A 22,293-nucleotide genomic window follows, 5' to 3' on the forward strand; every position below is an offset into this window, starting at 1 on the left:
TGATCTGGATCCAAGGCCAAGACACACTATCCTCAATCCTCCACAGCCTCAACTCCACCTCATCATTTGTTGCACCTGGACCTCCTCAGCCCAGTGTGCCACTTTTCTGGACATTGACCTACACCACTCCGATGGTTCCATGCATACCTCTGCCCACATCAAACCCACCAGCTATCAACATACCTGCATTTTGACAGCCAGCATCCCTCCCATATAGCCTGGTCACCCTTGGCTGTCATATCTACAATGAAAACAACTCCATTGCGCAGTATATATATATATATATATATATATATATATATATATATATATATATATATATATATATATATATATAACAGAGGGAAACATTCCACGTGGAAAAAATATATCTAAAAAGAAAGATGATGAAACTTACCAAACAAAAGCGCTGGCAGGTCGATAGACACACAAACAAACACAAATATACACACAAAATTCAAGCTTTCGCAACAAACTGTTGCCTCATCAGGAAAGAGGGAAGGAGAGGGAAAGACGAAAGGATGTGGGTTTTAAGGGAGAGGGTAAGGAGTCATTCCAATCCCGGGAGCGGAAAGACTTACCTTAGGGGGAAAAAAGGACAGGTTACACTCGCACACACACACATATCCATCCACACATACAGACACAAGCAGTCCTTTTTTCCCCCTAAGGTAAGTCTTTCCGCTCCCGGGATTGGAATGACTCCTTACCCTCTCCCTTAAAACCCACATCCTTTCGTCTTTCCCTCTCCTTCCCTCTTTCCTGATGAGGCAACAGTTTGTTGCGAAAGCTTGAATTTTGTGTGTATATTTGTGTTTGTTTGTGTGTCTATCGACCTGCCAGCGCTTTTGTTTGGTAAGTTTCATCATCTTTCTTTTTAGATATATATATATATATATATATATATATATATATATATATATATATATATATATATATATATATAAACCCACATCCTTTCGTCTTTCCCTCTCCTTCCCTCTTTCCTGATGAGGCAACAGTTTGTTGCGAAAGCTTGAATTTTGTGTGTGTGTTTGTGTTTGTTTGTGTGTCTATCGACCTGCCAGCGCTTTCGTTCGGTAAGTCACATCATCTTTGTTTTTAGATATATTTTTCCCATGTGGAATGTTTCCCTCTATTTTTTATATATATATATATATATATATATATATATATATATATATATATATATATATTTTCACTATACTTCAAACGTAGCCTGCAACCAGTTTTCCAACTCGGTTTCCTTACACACTCCTAATCCTCCCAACAGCCCCAATAACCAGCTGCAAAGGAGGACCCCCCTCCCCTATCATCATCCAGTATCTTCAAGAAATGGAGCAACTGAATCATGTCCTGTGTCAGGCTTCTACACCTACATCTGCGTCTATACTCTGCGAACCACCATGAAGTGCATGGCAGAAGGTACATTCCATTGTACCAGTTATTAGGGTTTCTTCCTGTTCCATAAGAATGATTGTTTGAATGCCTCTGTGTGTGCAGTAAATATCTTATCCTCATGATCCCTATGTGAGCGATATATAAGGAGTTGCAGTATGCAGGGTGCACATAAAGTCCGGGAACACTTTCAATTATTTATTGCACAAGAACGAAATCGTGCATATTGCATTGTGAAGAGAAACTCTGAAAGGGTTTTTTTTTTTTTTTTTTTTTTTTTTTTTTTTTTTTTTTTTTTTTTTTTTTTTTACAAACATTCGATATGCAAACCATGAGTGGCCCAGCAGATGTCAATATGGTAATTGAATTCTTGCCATACCCACCCCAGCATGGCATCGTCGACTGTATCAGTCACTTCCCGTATTCTCTCCCAGAGCTCTGCTACATTATATGGTAGAGGCGGTACATGCACCAGATCTTTAATGTGTCCCCCCTGAAAAAAGTCACATGGAGTGAGATCTGGTGATCGGGAAGGCTATTTCATGAAACAGCTATCCCCTTCCGTAGCACGGCCAATCCATCAATGCGGCAGCTCCATGTTCAGGTACCCATGAACTTCACGATAAAAATGGGGTGGAGCCCCAACCTGCTGAAAGATGAACGGAGAGTCCGATTGTATTTGAGGCATCAGCCATTGCTGCAATATGTCCAAGTAGGAATATCCAGGGACTGTGCCCTCGGCGAAGAAGAATGGCTCGTACAGTTTTCGACGTGACAAGGCACAAAAAACATTTACCGTCAGGGAATCGCCCCCAAAATCTTTGTTGGTGGCTTCTTACTGTACTTGGTTCTAAACATCCATTGAACACCTGTAGCACACTTGTTTTTGTTGAACTCCAACACACAGAAAGCTCGCTCTGCACCTGAACTTGGCAGGTTTGCGACTAGCGCTGACTATCGGCAAATTACCAAACTACGCTGTGCCAGTATACATGCAAAAAAAAAAAAAAAAAAAAAAAAAAAAAAAAAAAAAAAAGCTTTCAGTGTTTCTCTTCAAAATGACATATGTATGATATCTGTACAATGTTTGGTTCTTCTGCAGTAAATAATTGAAAGTGTTCCCAGACTTTATGTACACCCTGTATTCCTAAAATAATCATTTAAAGCCAGTTCGTGAAACTTTGTTGACAGATTTTCTTAGGATAGTTTACATCTATCTCCAAGACTCTTCCAGTTCAGTTCCTTCAGTATCTCTGTGACACTCTCCCACAGATTAAACAAATCTCTGATCTTTGTGCTGCCCTTCTCTGTAAATGTTCAATATCCTATGTTAGTCCTATCTGGTTCGGGTCCCAGACACTTTAGAACTGGTCTCACAAGTGATTTGTAACCAGTCTCCTTTGTAGATCGTTTGCACTTCCCCAGTATTCTACCAGTAAACCAAAGTCTACCACCTGCTTTACGTGAACATTCCATTCCATATCCTTACAAGGTATTTATGTGAGTTGGCCAATTCCAACAGTGACTCATTGATATTATAGTCATAGGATACTATGTTTTTTAGTTTTGTGAAGTGCCAAATTTTACATTTCTGAAATTTAAAGCAAGTTGTCAATCTCTGCACCACTTTCAAATCTTATCAAGATCTGACTGAATATTTATGCAGCTTCTTTAAGATAGTACTTCATTATCGATATCTACATCATCTGCAAAAAGTCTAAGGTTACTATTAATATTGCCAGCAAGGTCATTAATATACAACAGGAACAGCAAGGGTCCCAACACACTCCCTGAGGCACTCCCAACATTACTTTTGCGTCTGATGGTGACACCATCCAAGATAACATACTGCGTCCTCCCTATCAAAAAGTCCTCAGTCTAGTAACAAATTTCACTTGATCATGCTTTTGACAATAAGCATAGGTGTAGTACTGAGTCAAATGCTTTTCGTAAATCAAGAAATACTGCATCTACCTGATTACCTTGATCCAAAACTTTCGTTTTGGTGTTAGAAAAGTGTGTACTATCCATCTTGTAGATGGATGTGACCTGTGCTTTTTTTCCAAGAAATGACACGTTCTTTTATCTGAGGGCTCTGTGACAGGCTATAGTTAGAAGAGGGGCTAACTCAGCCGCAAATTCAGTATAGAACCTGACATTCCATCAGGCCCTGGAACTTTGTTCAGTTTTAATGATTTCAGCTTTTTGTCAACACCAATGTCCCTAATAATTATTTCATTCATCTTTTCGGTGGGATGGGGATTAAATTGGGGCAATTCACTTGGATTTTCCTTTGTAAAGGAACATCTGAAAATGGAGTTAAGCATTTCAGCTTTTACTTTGCTACTCTCAATTGCAGTTCCAGTCTCATTCACTAGGAGCTGGATACTAGCTTTGGTGCCACTAACAGTCCTTACATTCAACCAGAATTTCTTTGGATTTTGTTAAAGATCACTTGACAATATTCTGCTATGATAGTCGTTGAAGGTATCGCGCATTGCTCTCCTGACAGCCAAATGTGTTTCATTCAGTGTGCCTCTATCTATGCTTTGTTTTACACCTAATATGTAGTAATCTCTTGCTTTTTTAGAAATTTCTTTATAGTGACTGTATACAGTTTAGGCTCCCTCCCTTATGAACTGTTCTACTGGGTACATATCTATTCAGTACATGGTCACTATTCTTTTAAGCATGCTTCCTCTGCATGCTCCTGCCCTGTGCTGAAAGTTTCAAGTTCGTCACTGAGATGTGATTTTTTATCTAGTTTACCAAACATATGTATGTTTTAGTTGTCCTTTGTACCTTGCTAATCATTGTTGCCACAACTGTGTCCTGGTCAGTGGTACCAGTTTTGATGTTGACATCCTAAAAGAGGTCAGGTCCATTTGTTGCCAATACATCCAGTATATTTCCGTCATGAGTGGGGTTCCTAATTATCTGCTCTAGATAGTTTCCAGAGAAGACATTTAGTAAAGTTCTACAGGATGTCTTATCAGACCCACCACTAACAAAACTGTAATTTTCCTAATTAATTGTTGGATGATTAAAGTCCCCACTGATGATTACAGCACTATTGAGGAACTGCCAGGAAGTTTCATATCAGTGCACACTCCGCTGCAGAGTGAAAATCGCATTCTGCAAGTGAGCTGAGGTTTTCTCTAGAGCTTTTGGTTACATCAGGAGATGAGTCTGGTGGGCAATAGAAGGATCCAATTATCATTTTATGGCCAACCCTTATACCGAGTCTTGCTCAAAGAATCTCACATGCAGCTTCCATTTCTGCCTTGATGGATTTGAGTTTATTGTCTAATGCAACAAATACAACACCTCCCTTTCCCATTTGTCTATACTTAATACATGCAGTTAAATTTTCCCCAAAATCTCACTGCTATAAATTTCAGATTTCAACCAGCTTTCTATACCTAGTATAATGTGAGCTTCACTGCTTTTCATAAGCGCTTCAAACTCTGGCACTTTGTTGTGAAAGCTTTCCGCAGTTTACTATTAGGATTTTAATACTCTCACCTGTGGGAGGCTTCTTCTTCTTCTTCTTCTTCTTCTCTCTCTCTCTCTCTCTCTCTCTCTCTCTCTCTCTCTCTCTCTCCTTTTATATATATTTCTGGGTTTCCTACAGCTCTGTAGCTGGATTGGATGGAGAATTGCCTAATCTAAAAAACCTTGTGTGCACCACACACACAGTCAGCTACCTGCTGGGTAGCAGCCTCTGATGTACAGGCACACTTGACCCTTTTAGGGGGACCTTACAGTACTCATCTATATGGCGCAAGTCCAGGAACTCACAACCTGGCTTGCCGCAGAACTTTCGAAGTTTCTGGTTCAGTCCATCTGTTTGACTCAGAACCAAAGGATCACGATCAGTTCTAGGCACAATAGCTGCAAATTGAGAGCTTCATTGAAACTCCATGCACAAGGCTGGTCTTCTCAACCTTCTCTGACAGTCACTGGAATGACCCAAGATTGACCTCAGAGGCCATGTGACCGGCATCATTTGTTCCGTTTGCCACAATCTGCAGTTGGTTGCACCCTATTTCCTCAGTGGCTGGCAGAATAGCCTCTTCAACATGTGAATGATGCCCCCAAGCATGCACACTGAGTGCACCTGGTGTCATTTCCTGTCCCTTGCTGCCTTCATCTATCATCGTGCCTGGAAATTGGAGACATCTTATCTACAATCCTGCCTACTTTTCCTAAAGTGGTAGTCTGCCCCCCCCCCCCCCCTGCCCACCTAACCTACACATCATCTTTGTCCATGCTTATTCCACCCCCACTCCAAACCCCATGTCATAGTGGTGATGTACCTGTGGAAGGCACAATTGCAAGACCTGCCCCATGATTCACCCAAGCACATCCTTCTGTAGTTCTGTAACAGATTTATCCTATCCCATCAGAGGTGTGAAAGTAGTTGTGTCATCCATCATCTTTGCTGCAAAAACTGCATATGACCATGAACCAGCTATTCACCAAAATGAATGGCCACCACTGAACTGTGACCAAGATCAGAGCACCCAGTTATTGTACATGCTGCTGAGCACAACGTGCTAAAGCTCAGCGGCTGCTTCACAACTCATGCCATCCGGTCCGTTCCCTCCCAGCACCATCTCTTCTGAACTACTTAGTTTGGAGTTATCCTTGCAACACATCTTTTGTTCCTGTAAGCCTCCTGGTCACAACCATGGGGATTTGTCCAAACACTTGCGAAGTTTGAAATCTCTTTTGTGTACCAACGACTCTAAATGTCCCTGAATTATTTATATTAAGTATTCTTGTTTTATGACTTACTCTACATCCTTGAGAATCTCCTCAAGGAGCGTGAAAAAAAAAGTATATAAAATCTAATTGATCTAGCAAGAGAGAAAGTCATCAATTCTCCACCTATTTGCCGTGATGCATTAACTAACTGAAAGTAATAAAGGCATTTTTGTTTTAGGTTTGATAACTATTCTGCACCTATGGTTGTGGATGGTATTCCAGTCAGTTTAGGATTATGGGACACCGCTGGCCAAGAAGATTATGACAGATTGAGGCCATTATCTTATCCTCAGGTAAGTGAAGTAATGCCAAGAACTTCCTGTAGGTGGATATAATGAGGAATTCCATTTGTTTGCATACTGGCAAAAGATAATAAGTCAGATGGGTTTTATTCTCACTGAAAAGATTTCCCTTGTGCAGATGATTATAAACATTTTATTTTACAATTATTTCAGAATTTACTAGAGTTTCAAACACTGTGATTTAAAAATAAATTTTTGTAGGTATTACATGGGTGGTTTCAAACATTTGCAGAATCACCACCAGATGTCAGCACTAGCACAACGAGGTTTCCGCTTAATAATAGGACACCCTTTAGTGAGCATGTGAAGCATGCTCTGGGTACAGATCAGTAGTGTAGATGTCTCTCTCTTGTTGTTCTAGTGTAGTGATTTGTAAAGAGGGAAAAAATTGAGATTCAAGCAGTGATTAAGTCATTAGTTAAGAAATGTATTAAACCAAAGGAAATTAATGCCAGCTTCCATAACACAATGAGAGACTCAGCTCTATCATATGCAACTGTTGCCAAGTGGACAAATGAGCTCAAATTTTATTGTGACTGTTTAAATGATGGTCTCCCAAGATGTGTCACTACCCCAGAAATTATTGCAAAAATGCATAACCTGATGATGGGAAATAACTGGCTGAAAATGTGAGAAATTGCCGAAGCTTTAGGGATGTCATCTGACTGGGCTAACCACATTTTAATAGTGGAATTGGATATGAGAAAATTATCTGCTGGATGGGTGCAGGAACAGAAATTCATGAGAATGGAAATATCCGAACAATGTTGGTCCTGTTTTCAGAGCAACCAACAAGATTTCTGGGGCTAGTTGTGACTGAAGATGAAACTTGGGGTCAACTACCATACCCCAGAGAGGAAACAGTGGTCAAAGGGGTGGAAACGCGTTGATTCACCACCATGAAAAAAAGCAAAGGCAGTATGGTTGGCCAGAAAGCTGTGCACCCTCACACAAGTGTTACCATGGCAACATATATGAACTAAGATATAAATTGTTTCCATACCTGTCTTATTTGGCTGTTTTGGCTCCATCAGACTTCTATCTCTTCCCCCGAGTCCAAAATTTGCCTCACTGAACATAGTCTCCTCAAATGTTGAACAGCCAGCTGTATTTGATGGGTATTTTGCAGGCCTGGAGGCATCTAAAGTTAGAGTTGGGATCAAAGCATTGGAACATACCTGGACCAATGTGTTAGTATACAGGGGGACTACACTGAAAAATCAAGTTTTACTGAGATAAGTCTTTCCTAGAACTTTTACTTAGATAAAATGAGAAACATATTAGAGGAATAATTGACTGTTGAATGTAAATGAGGTTATAAATAGTGTAAAGACTGTGCAGTGTGAGTATAGGAGATTATTTTATTTATTAATTATCCATCTTTTCAGTGATTTGGCTGTAATTGAAAAGACTGTGTCATCACAGATGAATTCAGCTGCCAATATAATATCGTCTGAAAAGTCCTTGGTGAACATTTCTCCTTCTTTCTCACTTCAGTGTTCGACCTTGAGGTTGATTTGCAAGTTCAGTACTCAGTTCCCCTCTTCCGTCTGTCTTCCCCTTCACTTCCACATTTTTAGTGCATGCCACATCATTCATAATCTGCTGCATGTGTGACATCCTTGGTCATTCCCACCTATTCTTTCCCTCAGTAGCTCTTTCTGCTATAGTTCCATTGTTGTTATTGTGTCTCAAAATGTGTCCTATGAGTTTGTCTCTCCTGGTTTGGATGTTCTTCCACAGAGATGTGGTTTCACGTACTCATCTCAGCATCTCTTCATTGGTAACTCTGTCTCATCAGCTGATCCTCATCATCCTTCTGTAGCACCAAATCTCCAAGGCTTCTTGCCATCTTCTCTCTTGTTTTCCTATTGTTCAAGTTGCGCAACCATATGGGGCCACACTCCAAACAAATACTTTCATGACCCGTTTTCATATTTCCAGACTGATGTTCATGTTGATGAGCAAGCACTTCCACAAATTAAATGCAATTATAGCCTGCTGTAAGCTGCTTACAATTTCTTTCTGAATTCTACCAACCCTTGAAATCCTGCTTCCCAAATAGCACCTCTGTTCCAGATCTTATTTCGAAAGGTTCATACTCTTCTTCAGCACTACATACCATCACTTTAGTCTTTCACTTATTTATTCTCATACCACACTGACAGCAAAATATCCTTTCCATTGTGCCGATCTGTGGATCTTTTGCCTCCACGACCAGAGCAATATCGTCTGCATAACAGCACGTCTGTCTTCTGCACATTAATTTTGATCCCCAACTCAAGAGTTTCATGAACTTGATCTGTAGCTACCTGGATACAAGCATTGAATATAAGAGTGGAGGGAGAGAGAGAGAGAGAGAGAGAGAGAGAGAGAGAGAGAGAGCGCATCCCTGTTGCACACCTTTTCTGATTTTTGCATCTTGCCCTTGATGAAAATCTCTAATCACAGGCGCATCATTTTCATAGAAGCTTAGTATTGTATGCGTGTCTTTGCATTTTAGCTGCTAGTAAACCTTTCGGGATGTGAGGTCGTGGTCCGAGAACTCTTCTGTTCCTGACGTTTCATCCGGGACTACACTGGACATCTTGCTGGCGAAACTTCGGGAACAGAAGAGTTTCTTGGACCATGACCTCATATTCCAAAAGGTTTACCAGCAGCTATGTCATCCGGTCATGAAAGTCTTCATTCTTTGTATTTTAGGCCTGCTTTCTTCAACACTGGGAACATCTCTTGCCGGATAACATTATCAAATGCCTTTTATAGATGTACACAGCCACTATAAGCTGGTTTTTTTCTTTTTTTTCCAGTATTTGCCTGTCAATAAGAAGGCTCAGTGCCACAACAGCCACTTGTTCCTCATCCTCACCTGAATCCAAACTGATATTCACACAGCATGTCCTCCACCTTCTCATCAATTCTCCTCAAAATAATTTTTATGAGAATTTTTGATGGTGTTAGGCTTAAGGTTTGACACTTTTCACATTTTACACCTACTGCCTTCTTCTGTATAAGAACTGTACTGGATTTGTGGAAGTTTGTTGGTATATCTCTTGTGTTGTAGATGGACCTATTCTGTTTGTCCATGATCATTTTCATGCTGTTACCAACATTTTTGTTTAGTTCTGCAGGAATGTCGTCAATACTTCATTCTGCTGTAATTTTTAAGAGCTTTCTCAAATTATTCTTGCAGAATGCTGGCTCTTTTGTCATCTTGGTCTGCTTCCTTTTCTTTCCGTATTGCATCCTCCAATAAAGGCATCCTGTCATACAAATCCTCCATGTTTCCATTCCATCTTGTCACCATGTCTTCACCAAACAACATATGCCACTTTGTCTTGTACTGTACACAAAATTGTTGTTTTGCGCGTGTTAATTTTTTTGCTTTTCTGTAGGCTTTATCAGTTCTTCCATTTCACATATTTTCTTCCCGTTCTCTGTTTCCTCAACTTTAATTTGCTTTCCTAGCTTCCCTCTTGACTAAATTTCTTTGCATTCTGTATTTAGCTTTTCCTCGTTCATCAGTTGCAGTTTTGCATTATCTTCTGTTTATGATAAGCTGAATAACATCTACTGTAATCTATTTCCTCTTGTTTTTGTATATAGTTTTCCCGACTATTTTTCCTGCTGCTGTATATGTGCCAGATCCCATTTGTTAGTAGTCTTCTTTTACTCCCCCATATTGGAAAGTTTTAGGAAGGTTGCCGGTTTCCTGCGCATAATGACTTGCCAGTCCCCCAATTTTTAGTTTTTCTACCTCCCATTTCTGTTTCACTGTCTGTTTCTTCAGACATTTGAATCTGAATGCATTTTTCATCAGGACCAGGTTGTGGTCACTGCCTGTGTTTGCAGATGGATAGCTTTTGCAGTCTTTTACTTAATTTCTAAAATGTGATTTTACTAAATTGTAATTGACTTGTTGCCTCCTTAAGTCACATGGGGCCTTCCAGGTGTGTCTTGTCTGCTTATAATGTTGGAAAAGAATGTTTGCAACAACTAACTGGTGCTGTGAGCAAAACTCTGTTAGTTGGGCAACTCTTTGATTTCTTTTCCAGGAAAGTCTTTAGTTGCCAACATTTCCCTCTTTCAGTTCTCCATCCACATTTGCATTCCAGCCCTGCATGAAAATCAGGTTTTCCTCTCCCTTAACGTGTGTCATCGCATTACTTATTTCTTTGTATATTTCATCAGCTACTGCATCCTCTGCTTTGGATGTTAGTATTGTATTATCACAATGTACTTTGGCTTAGTTTCATGCTGTAGTATTGTCTTTACAATGTGTGTTGTGTGTATTATACCGTATTGTACGTATCCCTTGACACTTGAGCCAGTGTTTTTTTCCTCTCGAAATTACTCCAACTCCTACTCGTGATCTGTCTTGATCAGATCCAGTGTCAGTGACTCTACTCACCAGACCAGATGGTTCCTAATTGGCTGTCTCATATCTGACAGACCAAATATACTGATTTCCAGTCGTTCCGTTCTACTTAGCTGCACTGCAGCAGTCTCTTACATTCGAAGTGGCTGTTTTAAAATTTGGATTGTTTTCTTCGCCTTGTCTGCATCTTTTGCAATCCACGCCAAGAGATCCAGTTGGGGAACTATTTTATCTCCAGAAAATTTTACAGAAGATGTTGTTGTTCAGAATGAGATTTTCACTCTGCAGCAGAGTGTGCACTGATATGAAACTTCCTGGCAGATTAAAACTGTGTGCCCGACCGAGACTCGAACTCAGGACCTTTGCCTTTCGCGGGCAAGTGCTCTACCATCTGAGCTACCGAAGCACGACTCACGCCCGGTACTCACAGCTTTACTACTGGCAGAAGTAAAGCTGTGAGTACCGGGCGTGAGTCGTGCTTCGGTAGCTCAGATGGTAGAGCACTTTCCCGCGAAAGGCAAAGGTCCCGAGTTCGAGTCTCGGTCGGGCACACAGTTTTAATCTGCCAGGAAGTTTGTTGTTGTTGTTTGTTGTTGTTGTTATCGTTGTGGTCTTCAGTCCTGAGACTGGTTTGATGCAGCTCTCCATGTTACTCTATCCTGTGCAAGCTTCTTCATCTCTGAGTAATTACTGCAACCTACGTCCTTCTGAATCTGCTTAGTGTATTCATCTCTTGGTCTACCTCTACTATTTCAACACTCCATGATACCCTCCAATACTAAATTGGTGATCCCTTGATTCCTTAGAACATGTCCTACCAACCGATCCCTTTTTCTAGTCAAGTTGTCACAAATTCCTCTTCTCCCCAATTCTATTCAATTCCTCCTCATTAGTTATGTGATCTACCCATCTAATCTTCAGCATTCTTCTGCCGTAGCACAACATTTCGAAAGTTGCTATTCTCTTCTTGTCCAAACTATTTATCGTCCATGTTTCACTTCCATACATAGCTACACTCCATACAAATACTTTAAGAAAGGACTTCCTTATGCTTAAATCTATACTCGATGTTAACAAATTTCTCTTCTTCAGAAACGCTTTCCTTGCCATTGCCAGTCTACATTTTATATCCTCTCTACTTCGACCATCATCAGTTATTTTGCTCCCCAAATAGCAAAACTCCTTTTCTACTTTAAGTGTTACAGAAGATACTGGCATGTTTTATTGCTGATGCTTGTGATATCTGTGGATCTTTAATGTGGTAGTTTCCCTTTGCTTCCACATCCTGTGCTATTGACCATCAATTGGTTCTTCCACCTTTGGAAGTGGGTCTCATTACCAGGACAAGAGTGTGCCCTTCCCAGCAAATGCTGGGGTGACAACTTATCCCAGTCATTCTTCAGTTCCTGTGTATGTTAGCTGTCACATAAAGTGGCGTTTATTGGTGGCTAATGTAGACAGGAACTGAAGTGTGGCTGGGATAAGTAATCACTCCAGCATTTTATTGCACCCGTGGTCTAGGAGTAACGTCTATAATTAGCAGTCAGTGTCCTCAGTCCTGGGTTTGAACACCGCCACCGCTTAAATTTTAAATAAAAATCAGCATTGGGGGCCGAAGACTTCTGGCATAAAAAGTCACCCTCATTCTACCAACGATATTGTCAAAGAGGGCAGTGGAGAAGGCAGAGGTTCAGGGCACTCTTGCCCTAGGGTAGAAAACTGCCCCTAAAGGGAAACTGCACCTAAAGGCAAACAAATCAGCAATGGTAAACAGCATGAGGTTGCAGAAGGCAGTGGAAAGCACTGCATTAAAGACAAACAATATGTATCCATAGGACATTGTGGCCTGTAATTGATAAAATGTCATGATGATTTCTCCATTAGTAAAAGATTCTGGAATAGTCCCCCTTTCTGATCTATGGGTGGGGATTGCCAAGGGGGAGGTGACTATGAGAAAAAGATTGATTAACCAACAGGAGGGTAACATTCTTTGAGTCAGGGTGTGGAGTATCAGAAGCTTGAACATGCTAGGGAAGCTAAAAAATCAAAAACGGAAATACAAAGGCTCAGTCTAGATATAGTGGGGGGTCAGTCAAGTGAAATGAAGAAGACAAGGATTTCTGGTCAGAAAGTGGTATAATGGTAGTAGAATTCTTTACAAATAGCAAGGTTGAGCAGAGTATGTTTTACTGTGAACAGTTCAGTGATAGGGTTGTTCTCATTGTAATTAACAGTAAGCCAACAGTGACAACAATAGTTCAGGCATACATGCAGACATCACAAGCCGAAGAGATACAGAAAGTATGTGAGGATATTGAATGAGTAATACAGCATGCAAAGGGAGGTGGAAAATCTAATAGTCGTGGGGGGATAGGAATGCATTTATAGGGGAAGAAGCAGAAGAAAGGGTTAGGGCAGAATATGGGCTTGATACTAGGAAAGAGAGAGGAGAAAGACTCGAGTTCTGCAATAAATTTCAGCTAGTAATAGCAAATGCTTTGTTCAAGAATCACAAGAAGCAGAGATATACCTTCAAAAGACCAGGAGATACGGGAAGATTTCAGTTAGATTACATCATAATCAGGCAGAGATTCCAAAATCAAATACTTGATTGTAAGATGTGCCCAGGAGCAGATATAGACTCAGACCATAATTTAGTAATGATGAAGAGTAGGCTGAAGGATAAGAGATTACCCAGGAAGAGTCAGTACACAAAGAAGTGAGATACTGAAGTATTAAGGAATGAAGATACACACTTGAAGTTCTCGAGGGCTATAGATATTCCAATAAGAAATAATTCAGTTGGTAGGTCAGTTGAAGAGGAGTGAACATCTCTAAAAAAAAAGTTGGAAAGAAAAACATAGGTGCAAAGAAGGTAATTATGAATAAATCATGAGTAAGAGAAGAAATACTTCAGTTGATAGATGAAAGAAGGAAGACAGAAATGTCCTGGGAAATTTAGGACTGCAGAAATGCAGGTTACTGAGGAATGAAATTCATAGGAAGTGCAGGGAAGCTAAGACAAAATGGCTGCATGAAAAATGTGAAGAAATTGGAAAAAAAAAATGATTGTCAGGACTGACTCAGCATGTTGGAAAGTCAAAGCAACCTGCAATGAAATTAAAAGCAAGGGTGATAACATTAAGACTGGAGCGGGAATTCCACTGTTAAATGCAGAAGAGAAAGTGGATAGGTGAAAAGAGTACATTGAAGATCTCAATGAGGGGAAAGATATGTCTGATATGATAGAAGAAGAGCCAATTTAGAAGAGATAGGGGATCCAGTATTAGAATCAGAATTTAAAAGAGCTTTGGAAGACTTTAGCTCAAAAAAGATGGAAGGGATAGATAATATTCTATCAGCATTTCTAAAGTCATTTGGGGAAATGGAAACAAAACGACTATTCACGTTGGTATGTGGAATGTAGAAGTCTGGCGATAAACTGTCTGACTTTCGGAAAAATATTGTCCGCACAATTCTGATGACTGCAGGAGCTGACAAATGCGAGAATATCGCATAATCAGTTTAACAGCTCCTGTATCCAAGTTGCTGACAAGAATAATATACCAAAGAATTGAAAATAAAATTGAAGATGTGATGTATGACAGTCAGTTTGGCCTAAGGAAAGGTAAAGGCACAAGAGAGTTGTAGTTGATAGTGGAAGCAAGATTAAATGAAAATCAAGACATGTTCATAGTATTTGTCAACCTGGATGAAGCATTCTACAGTGTCAAATGGTGCAAAATGTTCAAAATTCTGAGGAAAATATGGGTAAGCTATAGGTAGAGATGGGTACTATACAACATGTACAAGAGCCAAGGGGATGTAATAAAAGTGCTCGATTAAAAAAGATGTAAGATGGGAATGTAGTCTTCACCCCTACTGTTCAATCTCTACATCGAAGAAGCAATGATGGAAATAAAACAAAGGTTCAGGAGTGGAATTAAAATTAAAGGTGAAAGAATATCAGTCATACGATTCACTAATGACATTGCTAGCTTCAGTGAAAGCGAAGAAGAATTACATGATATGCTGAATGGGATGAACAGTCTAATGAGTCCAGAATATGGATTGGGAATAAATTGAAGAAAATACTGAGAAGTAACGGAAATGAGAATAGTGAGAAACTTAATATCAGAGTTGATGTCATAAAGTAGAAGTAGTTAAGGAATTCTACTACCTAAGCAGCAGAATAACTAATGATGGACGAGTAAGGAGGACAGATGCAGACTAGCACTGGCAAAAAGGGCATTCCTGGCCAAGAGAAGTCTACTAATATGAATCATAGGCCTTAATTTGAGGAAGAAATTTCTGAGAATGTACATTTGGAGTGCAGCTTTGTATGGTAGTGAAACATGGGCTCTGGGAAAACTGGAACACCAGAGAGTCGAAGCATTTGTGATGTGGCACTTCAGATGAATGTTGAAAATTGGTTGGACTGATAAGGTAAGGAATTGAGGAGGTTCTGTGCAGGATTGGAAAGGGAAGGAATATGTGGGAAACACTGACAAGAAGAAGGGATGGGATGATAAGACATCTGTTAAGAAATCAGTGAATAACATACATGGACCTAGAGGGAACTGTAGAGGGTAAAAATTGTAGAGGAAGACAGAGATTGGAATGCATCTGGCAAGTAATTGAGGATGTAGGTTGCAAGTGCTACTCTTGAGATGAAGGGGTTGGCGTGGGAGAGGAGTTCTGCATAAAACCAGTCAGAAGACTGCTGACTCAAAAAAGAACCGATGTTGCATCCTCTTTGCCTTGGGAAGGTGTAGATCAGGAACTTCCCCATCATTGGGTCTTTGATGTGAATGGCATTTCCTAGAGCCCTCTGGTACTTTTCTTTATATTCCATTTATTGCTTTACTCCATATCCCTTCTACTTTCACCCTTTCCCCCCTCTCTTTTGTGCCATTTCCTTTTCTGATTTCTCTTTGGTTCGTAATTACACTATTCATTCTACTTTTCATTTCTTTTCCTCTCAGTCCATCTTTATCATGGGTCCGGGTGGCCTGCCCTTAATTCTCCAGCTTCCAAAACCTATCTCTCATTCCTCCTTGATTAAGAAATAACAGTCTTGAAAGACAGGAAAGATTTTTCTAGTTTTAATGTATCTGTCGGCAGCATTTAAATTTCACCGCCTGAAAGTAACTTTTCTAAGTCAGTTCTACTTTCGCTCTATAATTCTATGTGAATGTTTTTTTGCAGACTGAAATGCATGGATATATATAGAGGAGGCCTTTAAGCAGCAGTAGATATCAAATGGTTGATGATGATCAGCATTGAGTTGTTGAGTAATATACTGCACTGTGGCCAATCTGTGTGCTGTAGCAACACTAGTTAGCTGACAGTAATTTCTATTATCTTTATGTTGGCCATTGCAACTGACTCTTGACTGTTGTGGTTTCACCTGAATTGAAGCCTACTGACATTACTCTGTGAGAAACAGTCATCACATAACTTCTATGAATCTGGCTTGATTGGTATTCTGAAATGATTTATTTTGACCTCTTGTTTTGCAAACGTTATTCGCCATACTCTCAGATGACCAACAAAGATTCGTAACATTGTAACATCTACAAACATATTCTGCATAGCTGAGGGTATCTTGTAGCACTGGTTGTCATTCCCTTTCCTGTACCAGTTGCTAATGGAATCAGGAAAAAAGGACTGTTAAAGTGATTCCATACAAGCCCTTGTCTCTGTGTCCTTACTCAAAGTGTATGTTGTTGGCTGTAGAATCATTTGACCCTGTTGGAAATGTCAGTTCTTTAAATTTTCTCAATAGTGTTTTGCAAAAAGAATGTCTTCTTTCCTTCAGAGATTCCCATTTGTGTTCACAGAGCATTTCCATGATACTTGTGTATTGATTGAACCTGCTGGTAATAAATCTAGCAACACACCTCTCAATTGTCTCAACTTTTTCCTTAAATCAGACACAAGAATGGGTTGCACAAGTATTCTGTGTGTGTTCTCCTTACAGTTGATCTACACTTCCCTAGAATTTTCCCAATTACATCCTGTGCTGTACTTTGTCATTCACTGACATGACAAGCTTTCAAATATCATTAATTTAGGTGCCCAGCATTATATTTAATAATTTGTATAAGGTTTTTGTGGCAGCTGGAAATCATGTCTGCCTTTATAAATTTAGTTAGACATTCTGTGTATTTCTTCCATAATCTTATGTTTGAATGAAATTAATAATTTTATGTTCATCTCAGCTATTTAATGCACAATGTTTCTCTTTCAGACAGACGTATTTTTAATTTGCTTTAGTGTGACAAGTCCTTCTTCCTTTGAGAATGTCACTTCAAAATGGTACCCAGAGATAAAACACCACTGTCCAGATGCACCAATGATATTAGTTGGTATGTATTTGATAGGAACTGTATTTGGGGTATATATTAAATCAACAAAGCTTTGCTGTTTTACATTATTTATTTTTTAAGTGCTTATCCTAGTTTAGTTTGTGTCACTCCCAATAATTTGAGAATTTTAGCACTGAGTACCTGTATTGGGAGACTCTTACAGTTCTATATTTCTACAGCAATATGGAAAGGATAAATTACTGCTCACCACATAGAGGAAGCATTAACTCAAATGCTAAAATGTTTTAAGCTTTTAGACAGAGTCCTTCTTCGGAAGCAGAAAACTCCCTCACACATTCACATAAGCATAACTCACACTTGTATGCCCATTGTCTCCCGGCATTGGGGCTCAAGTGTGACTGCATCTTATGTGAGCAGCATTCTGCTGGGTTGGGTTGTGGGGGTAAGGAAGAGGCAGAGACGGGGTGGGGGGGGGGGAGAGAGAGAGAGAGAGAGAGAGAGAGAGAGAGAGAGAGAGAGAGCAAAGTGGAGGTGGAGGAAGATGCTGTGCTGCCTGTGGGAGCATGTGGTGGTGTGGGGCAGGATAGGGCTGCTAGGTGCAGTACTGTGTTTGAGTGGGGGGTGGGGGGGGGGCGAAGGGGAAGAGGGAGAGGGATGAGGAGATAAGTAGAAAAGGAGAAAGGACTAGTAGATGCATTGGGTGGTATAGAAATTGTGTGTAGTGCTGGAGTGGGAGCAGGGAGGGGGATAGGTAGTTAGAGGGCTGTGACTAGTGAAGATTGAGGCCAGGGGGCTACAGAAATTAGGGATGTGTTGAAGGGAAAGTTCCCACCTGCACAATATAGAAAAGCTGGTGTTGGTAGGAAGAATCAAGATGGCGCAGGCCCTGAATAAGGCATTTAAGTAAAGCACATCATGTTGTGACATATTCAGCAACTGGGTGTTCCAGCTGTGTCTTGGACACAGTTTGGCAGTGGCGATTCATGTGGACAGACAGCTTGTTATTTTTTATGCCCACATAGAAAGTGGCACAGTGGTTGTAGCTTAGTCAGTAGATCAAATAGTTGCTTTCTCAGGTGGCCTGCCTTTGACAGGCTAGGAGAATGATAGTGACAGAATTGGAGTAGGTGGTTGTAGGAAGATGTATGGCAGTGGTCTTGAATCTAGGTCTATTGCAGGGATATGAACCAGGAGGCAAGGAGTTGGAAGCCCTCCAGTGCCCAGTGACAGTGGCTGTGTGTGTATGCGCGCATTTGTGTCGCTCTGTCCGAAAGTCTAAACAGTTTAGTATTCTTTTTTGTTGTGCCTGTCTGCAGCTCAGTGCCTCCTGTGTGTAGTAAGTTGCAATCTATCCTTTTCATATTGTTGTTCTGTCCTGGACTTTTCATTGTTTGACTTGTATATTTCTTTTGGAGGATGTTCTGCAGCCTTAGTAAATGGTATGAAATGCATACTACTGTAATGGTAGTCCTCCATAGCTGCTTTTATATATGTGTGTGTATATATTTAATTTGCTATCTGTGTTAAGCGTAGTTCATTTTCATGTGGTATGCCGTAAGATCATACATAATATTTGAGAAATAGCACTTATGATCTAATAGTGTACCACATGAATGTGAGCTATGCTCAAAAATGGTAGCAATAAATAACATAAATATATAAAAAGCAAGTGTGGTGGGCAGTCATTACAATAGTATGCATTTCTTGCACTTGTGATATGCTATGTCACAACTATTTTGGGAACCATTGGCACTATCTCTATTTTTGGAAACAATTGGCAATATGTCTGTAATTGTAATGTCCAGCCAACCAAGTATGTTTTTACTATTGATGAACACTTCGACTGTAATCAAGTACATATATTTAATGGGTTATACTGTACACCAGAAATAGTAAAGTAGTGATGATTGCAAAGGAAAGGGATATTTTAAACCAACCAGTGACAGTTAGGCAGATAATTATCAATCAAAAAAATTGTTTTGGCTGTGTACACAGTTCTGACTTTGGACGTTGTCATACAGAAAAGTGTGGAGTTACCGTGGAAGGTGAAGTAACTTGGTTCATTTGCTCTCTCTCTGTAGGCTACATCACATGAAATAAGATAGTAACTGAGTCTGTTTAACAGAAAAAAATTCAGCCTAAGTAAAAAATTTATTGTATTATATGTTGGAAAATGACATTAATTTTTATGCAAAAGGTACAAAATATTTTTCGGTATTTACAGAATATTTGGTATTAGAACCTGAGCTAACATAAGATGCAGAATGCTCTGCATGACAGGAAAAAGTTATTCACAACACAATTTTCACAGAAATGGACATGATCTCATGTACAGTTCTGTTTGCTTGGGAAGTCTTCTGTGCTCACATTATGATACCACAGCAACAAATTTGTGGTGCTGTGATACTTGTCTTCGAGCAAGTCGCAGTATCCCGTGCAACTGAAAATGGAGTGCAAAATATTGTAAGGCCAGTTTCTAGGCTACACAAGCCTTGTATCGGAACTCTAACAAAGTTTCACAATGTTTTGGTAATAAACCAGGAGACACGTTGCCCATAGTAATGGTACCTATGAAATAAATGTCGTGTTAGGTTGCCTGTACCAAGCTAACTTTCACACAGACAAAATCTGCCCATGGAGCATTAATTTTATTGCATATGTTAATAAATAGTAATTCTTATCGTTGAAATCTTGTGTTTAACTGGAATTCTGATTTATTCATCTCATGACATATATATGCAATTTTATTTGCATACAGGAGACATGTCAAAAGTTTATAATACAGTTACAGTAATTTTACAGTAATAAATAATAGTACTAAAATAAATAGTAACAATGAAATGATATTTCTTGGGCTTGTAACAGATATCCAGCTCAAATTTCCAGTTTGTCCTGCTTGAATTAATCCACTGAGTAATAACATTCTAGTGTCAGTGGCTCATATAACTTTCTTTTAATTGGACCTAAATTCATCGGCATTATTTTTTCCCTTATAATTTATTATAAATTTTCGTTCCCTTATACTGGGTCATTTTGCATACAGTTTGAGGCAGTGGGTGGGAAGTATAAAATTTTCTTTGTTTCCTGTATCATGTGAAGGAACTCACACACATACAGGGTGACAATTATTGAACTATTGTTAAGAAGTTCAAACTGCACGGTTGGCCACAGGGCATGATGGGAATTTGTATGCTCTATATGGTTTAGTTTAGCAATGAAGCCTACTTTCATTTGGATGGGTTCATCAATAACCCAAATTGGCACATGTGGGGGACAGAATTGGCATTTTGCAATAGAGAAGTCTCTTCAGCCTCAACCGGTAACTGTGCGGTGTGCAATGTCCATTCACGGAATAATCAGTGCGATATTCCTTGATAGCATGGTGACTGCCGAATGGTACATGAATGTTTTGGAAGATGACGGTGTGCAATGTCCAGTCACGGAATAATTGGCGTGATACTCCTTGATGGCATGGTACGTGAAGATTTTGGAAGATGATTTCATCCTCATTATCCAAAGTGACCCTGATTTCAACAAGATATTGTTCATGCAAGACTGAGGTCGACCCAATCAAAGCAGGAGAGTGTTTGATATCTTGGACAGGGTGTATATGACCCGGGACAACCGCGAGATTTGAGAAAAACCCGGGAATTTTTTCATCTAGGAGAAAACCGGGAAAAACCTGGGAATTTTTTAGAATTTCAGGAATATTTCATTTTTTAGTTTCCTGTTAAATTTTTGTAATTTTGACTGGTAAGAACCTATAATCTAACAAAGGATATTACTGTATCCCGCTACTGCAGAATAATACTTCAACAATAAAACATAAATGAGAGAGAAAAATGAAAATAACTTAAATTGCAAAGGAAATGCGCCATATACAACAACGACACACAGTGCTCATGCAAGTGTCTCCCAACAACAAAGTGTCTCAAAGGCTCTAGGAAGACTATGCAATGCTTCATAACAACAAATTGCCTCCGATGAGCATGATGTCACAACTGTTTATGTTAGATTCGTTTTAGCTGTTACGAGCAGGTTCATGCGGATACACAGTTGTCGCGTTTGAGTAGTAGATTCTCCCGCTTCTGGCTACAGAAATGTGGCTGTTGGCTGTGCAAGCAGTCACAGCAAGCAGCTAGATGCTACCGGGAAAAGGGGGCACCAGATTCATATTCTTGAGGAAAAAAAACCTGTTTCACAAAGCGACTAGCATCCAGCGCACGTTGGTCTATCGATTATTCATATGATTTTGAAATGCATCCCTGTTGGGTTTTGGACATTTTTGAAGACATTTTAAGTTGATTTCTAAATGAATCATTCGTTGATTTTTTTTAATGTGTACATACCGTAGTTTATGTTATGTCTCTGTCAGGAGAATCCTCGTCGCATCTAGAAATAAACTTTCTCCCGACAAAAGGGGGCGGGGCTATAAGGGCTGAGCGGAGAAAAGTCAAACGGATGAATGCCAATCCTGTCTGATTATGTGGTTGATTGGGATTGCGAATGATCAGCGTTGTTACAATTACTAGCAAAATCTGTAGATTCAGACTACCAGAATGGAAATAAACGACTAATAGGAATAACAGGTGAGAAAGGTTATGTATTATCTTCTCGGTGTATCCAAGAAAATGAAATTTTGACAGAAAATTTTTGGCCAGATCACTGCACTAGTAAGGACCAGTTGTTCAGTCCCCAGCTAGCAGCTGCTTAAGTTCTATTCTGGAAGTAACATGGAAAATATGTTGTACAAACATGTAATAACGCCTAACCGGAGAATAATCGCAGGATAACTAAACCTGTGATTCTGGCAGGGTTAGTGAAGTTAATCGGCAAACAAATTTTGACAGTGGCTGGAATAGCTACACAATTGGTGATGACAAGATGGCTTGTTAGAACGAGGAAGGAGAAGAAATGGGGACATCACACAAATAATGGAAGAATTAGATGATTCCAAATTTATATAAAAATTTGGTAATACTACTTTTCGATCTCATGCTTGAGAAACTGGTGCGTATGAATGAAATTTGAAACTATTTCCTAACATAAAGCTTTTTGCTTGTAATAGGCCTGATAGGCATTTGATAGTAGTACTTCGTGAATTATATTCTGT

At 39.6% G+C, this 22,293-nt stretch overlaps 1 protein-coding gene across 1 annotated transcript in view; it reads left to right on the top strand.

The window, feature by feature from the left end:
• The window catches only part of LOC126248151 (ras-related C3 botulinum toxin substrate 1), a 124,861-nt gene that overhangs the window by 21,161 nt on the left and 81,407 nt on the right, over positions 1–22,293 (top strand). Inside the window, exons 3-4 of the mRNA XM_049948891.1 lie at positions 6,347–6,461; positions 17,102–17,219. Of these exons, the coding sequence (XP_049804848.1) occupies positions 6,347–6,461; positions 17,102–17,219 (233 nt within the window). The remainder of the gene's footprint in view (positions 1–6,346; positions 6,462–17,101; positions 17,220–22,293) is intronic.

Source organism: Schistocerca nitens, chromosome 1 (genome assembly GCF_023898315.1).
Source record: "Schistocerca nitens isolate TAMUIC-IGC-003100 chromosome 1, iqSchNite1.1, whole genome shotgun sequence".
Taxonomy (NCBI): Eukaryota; Metazoa; Arthropoda; class Insecta; order Orthoptera; family Acrididae; genus Schistocerca; species Schistocerca nitens.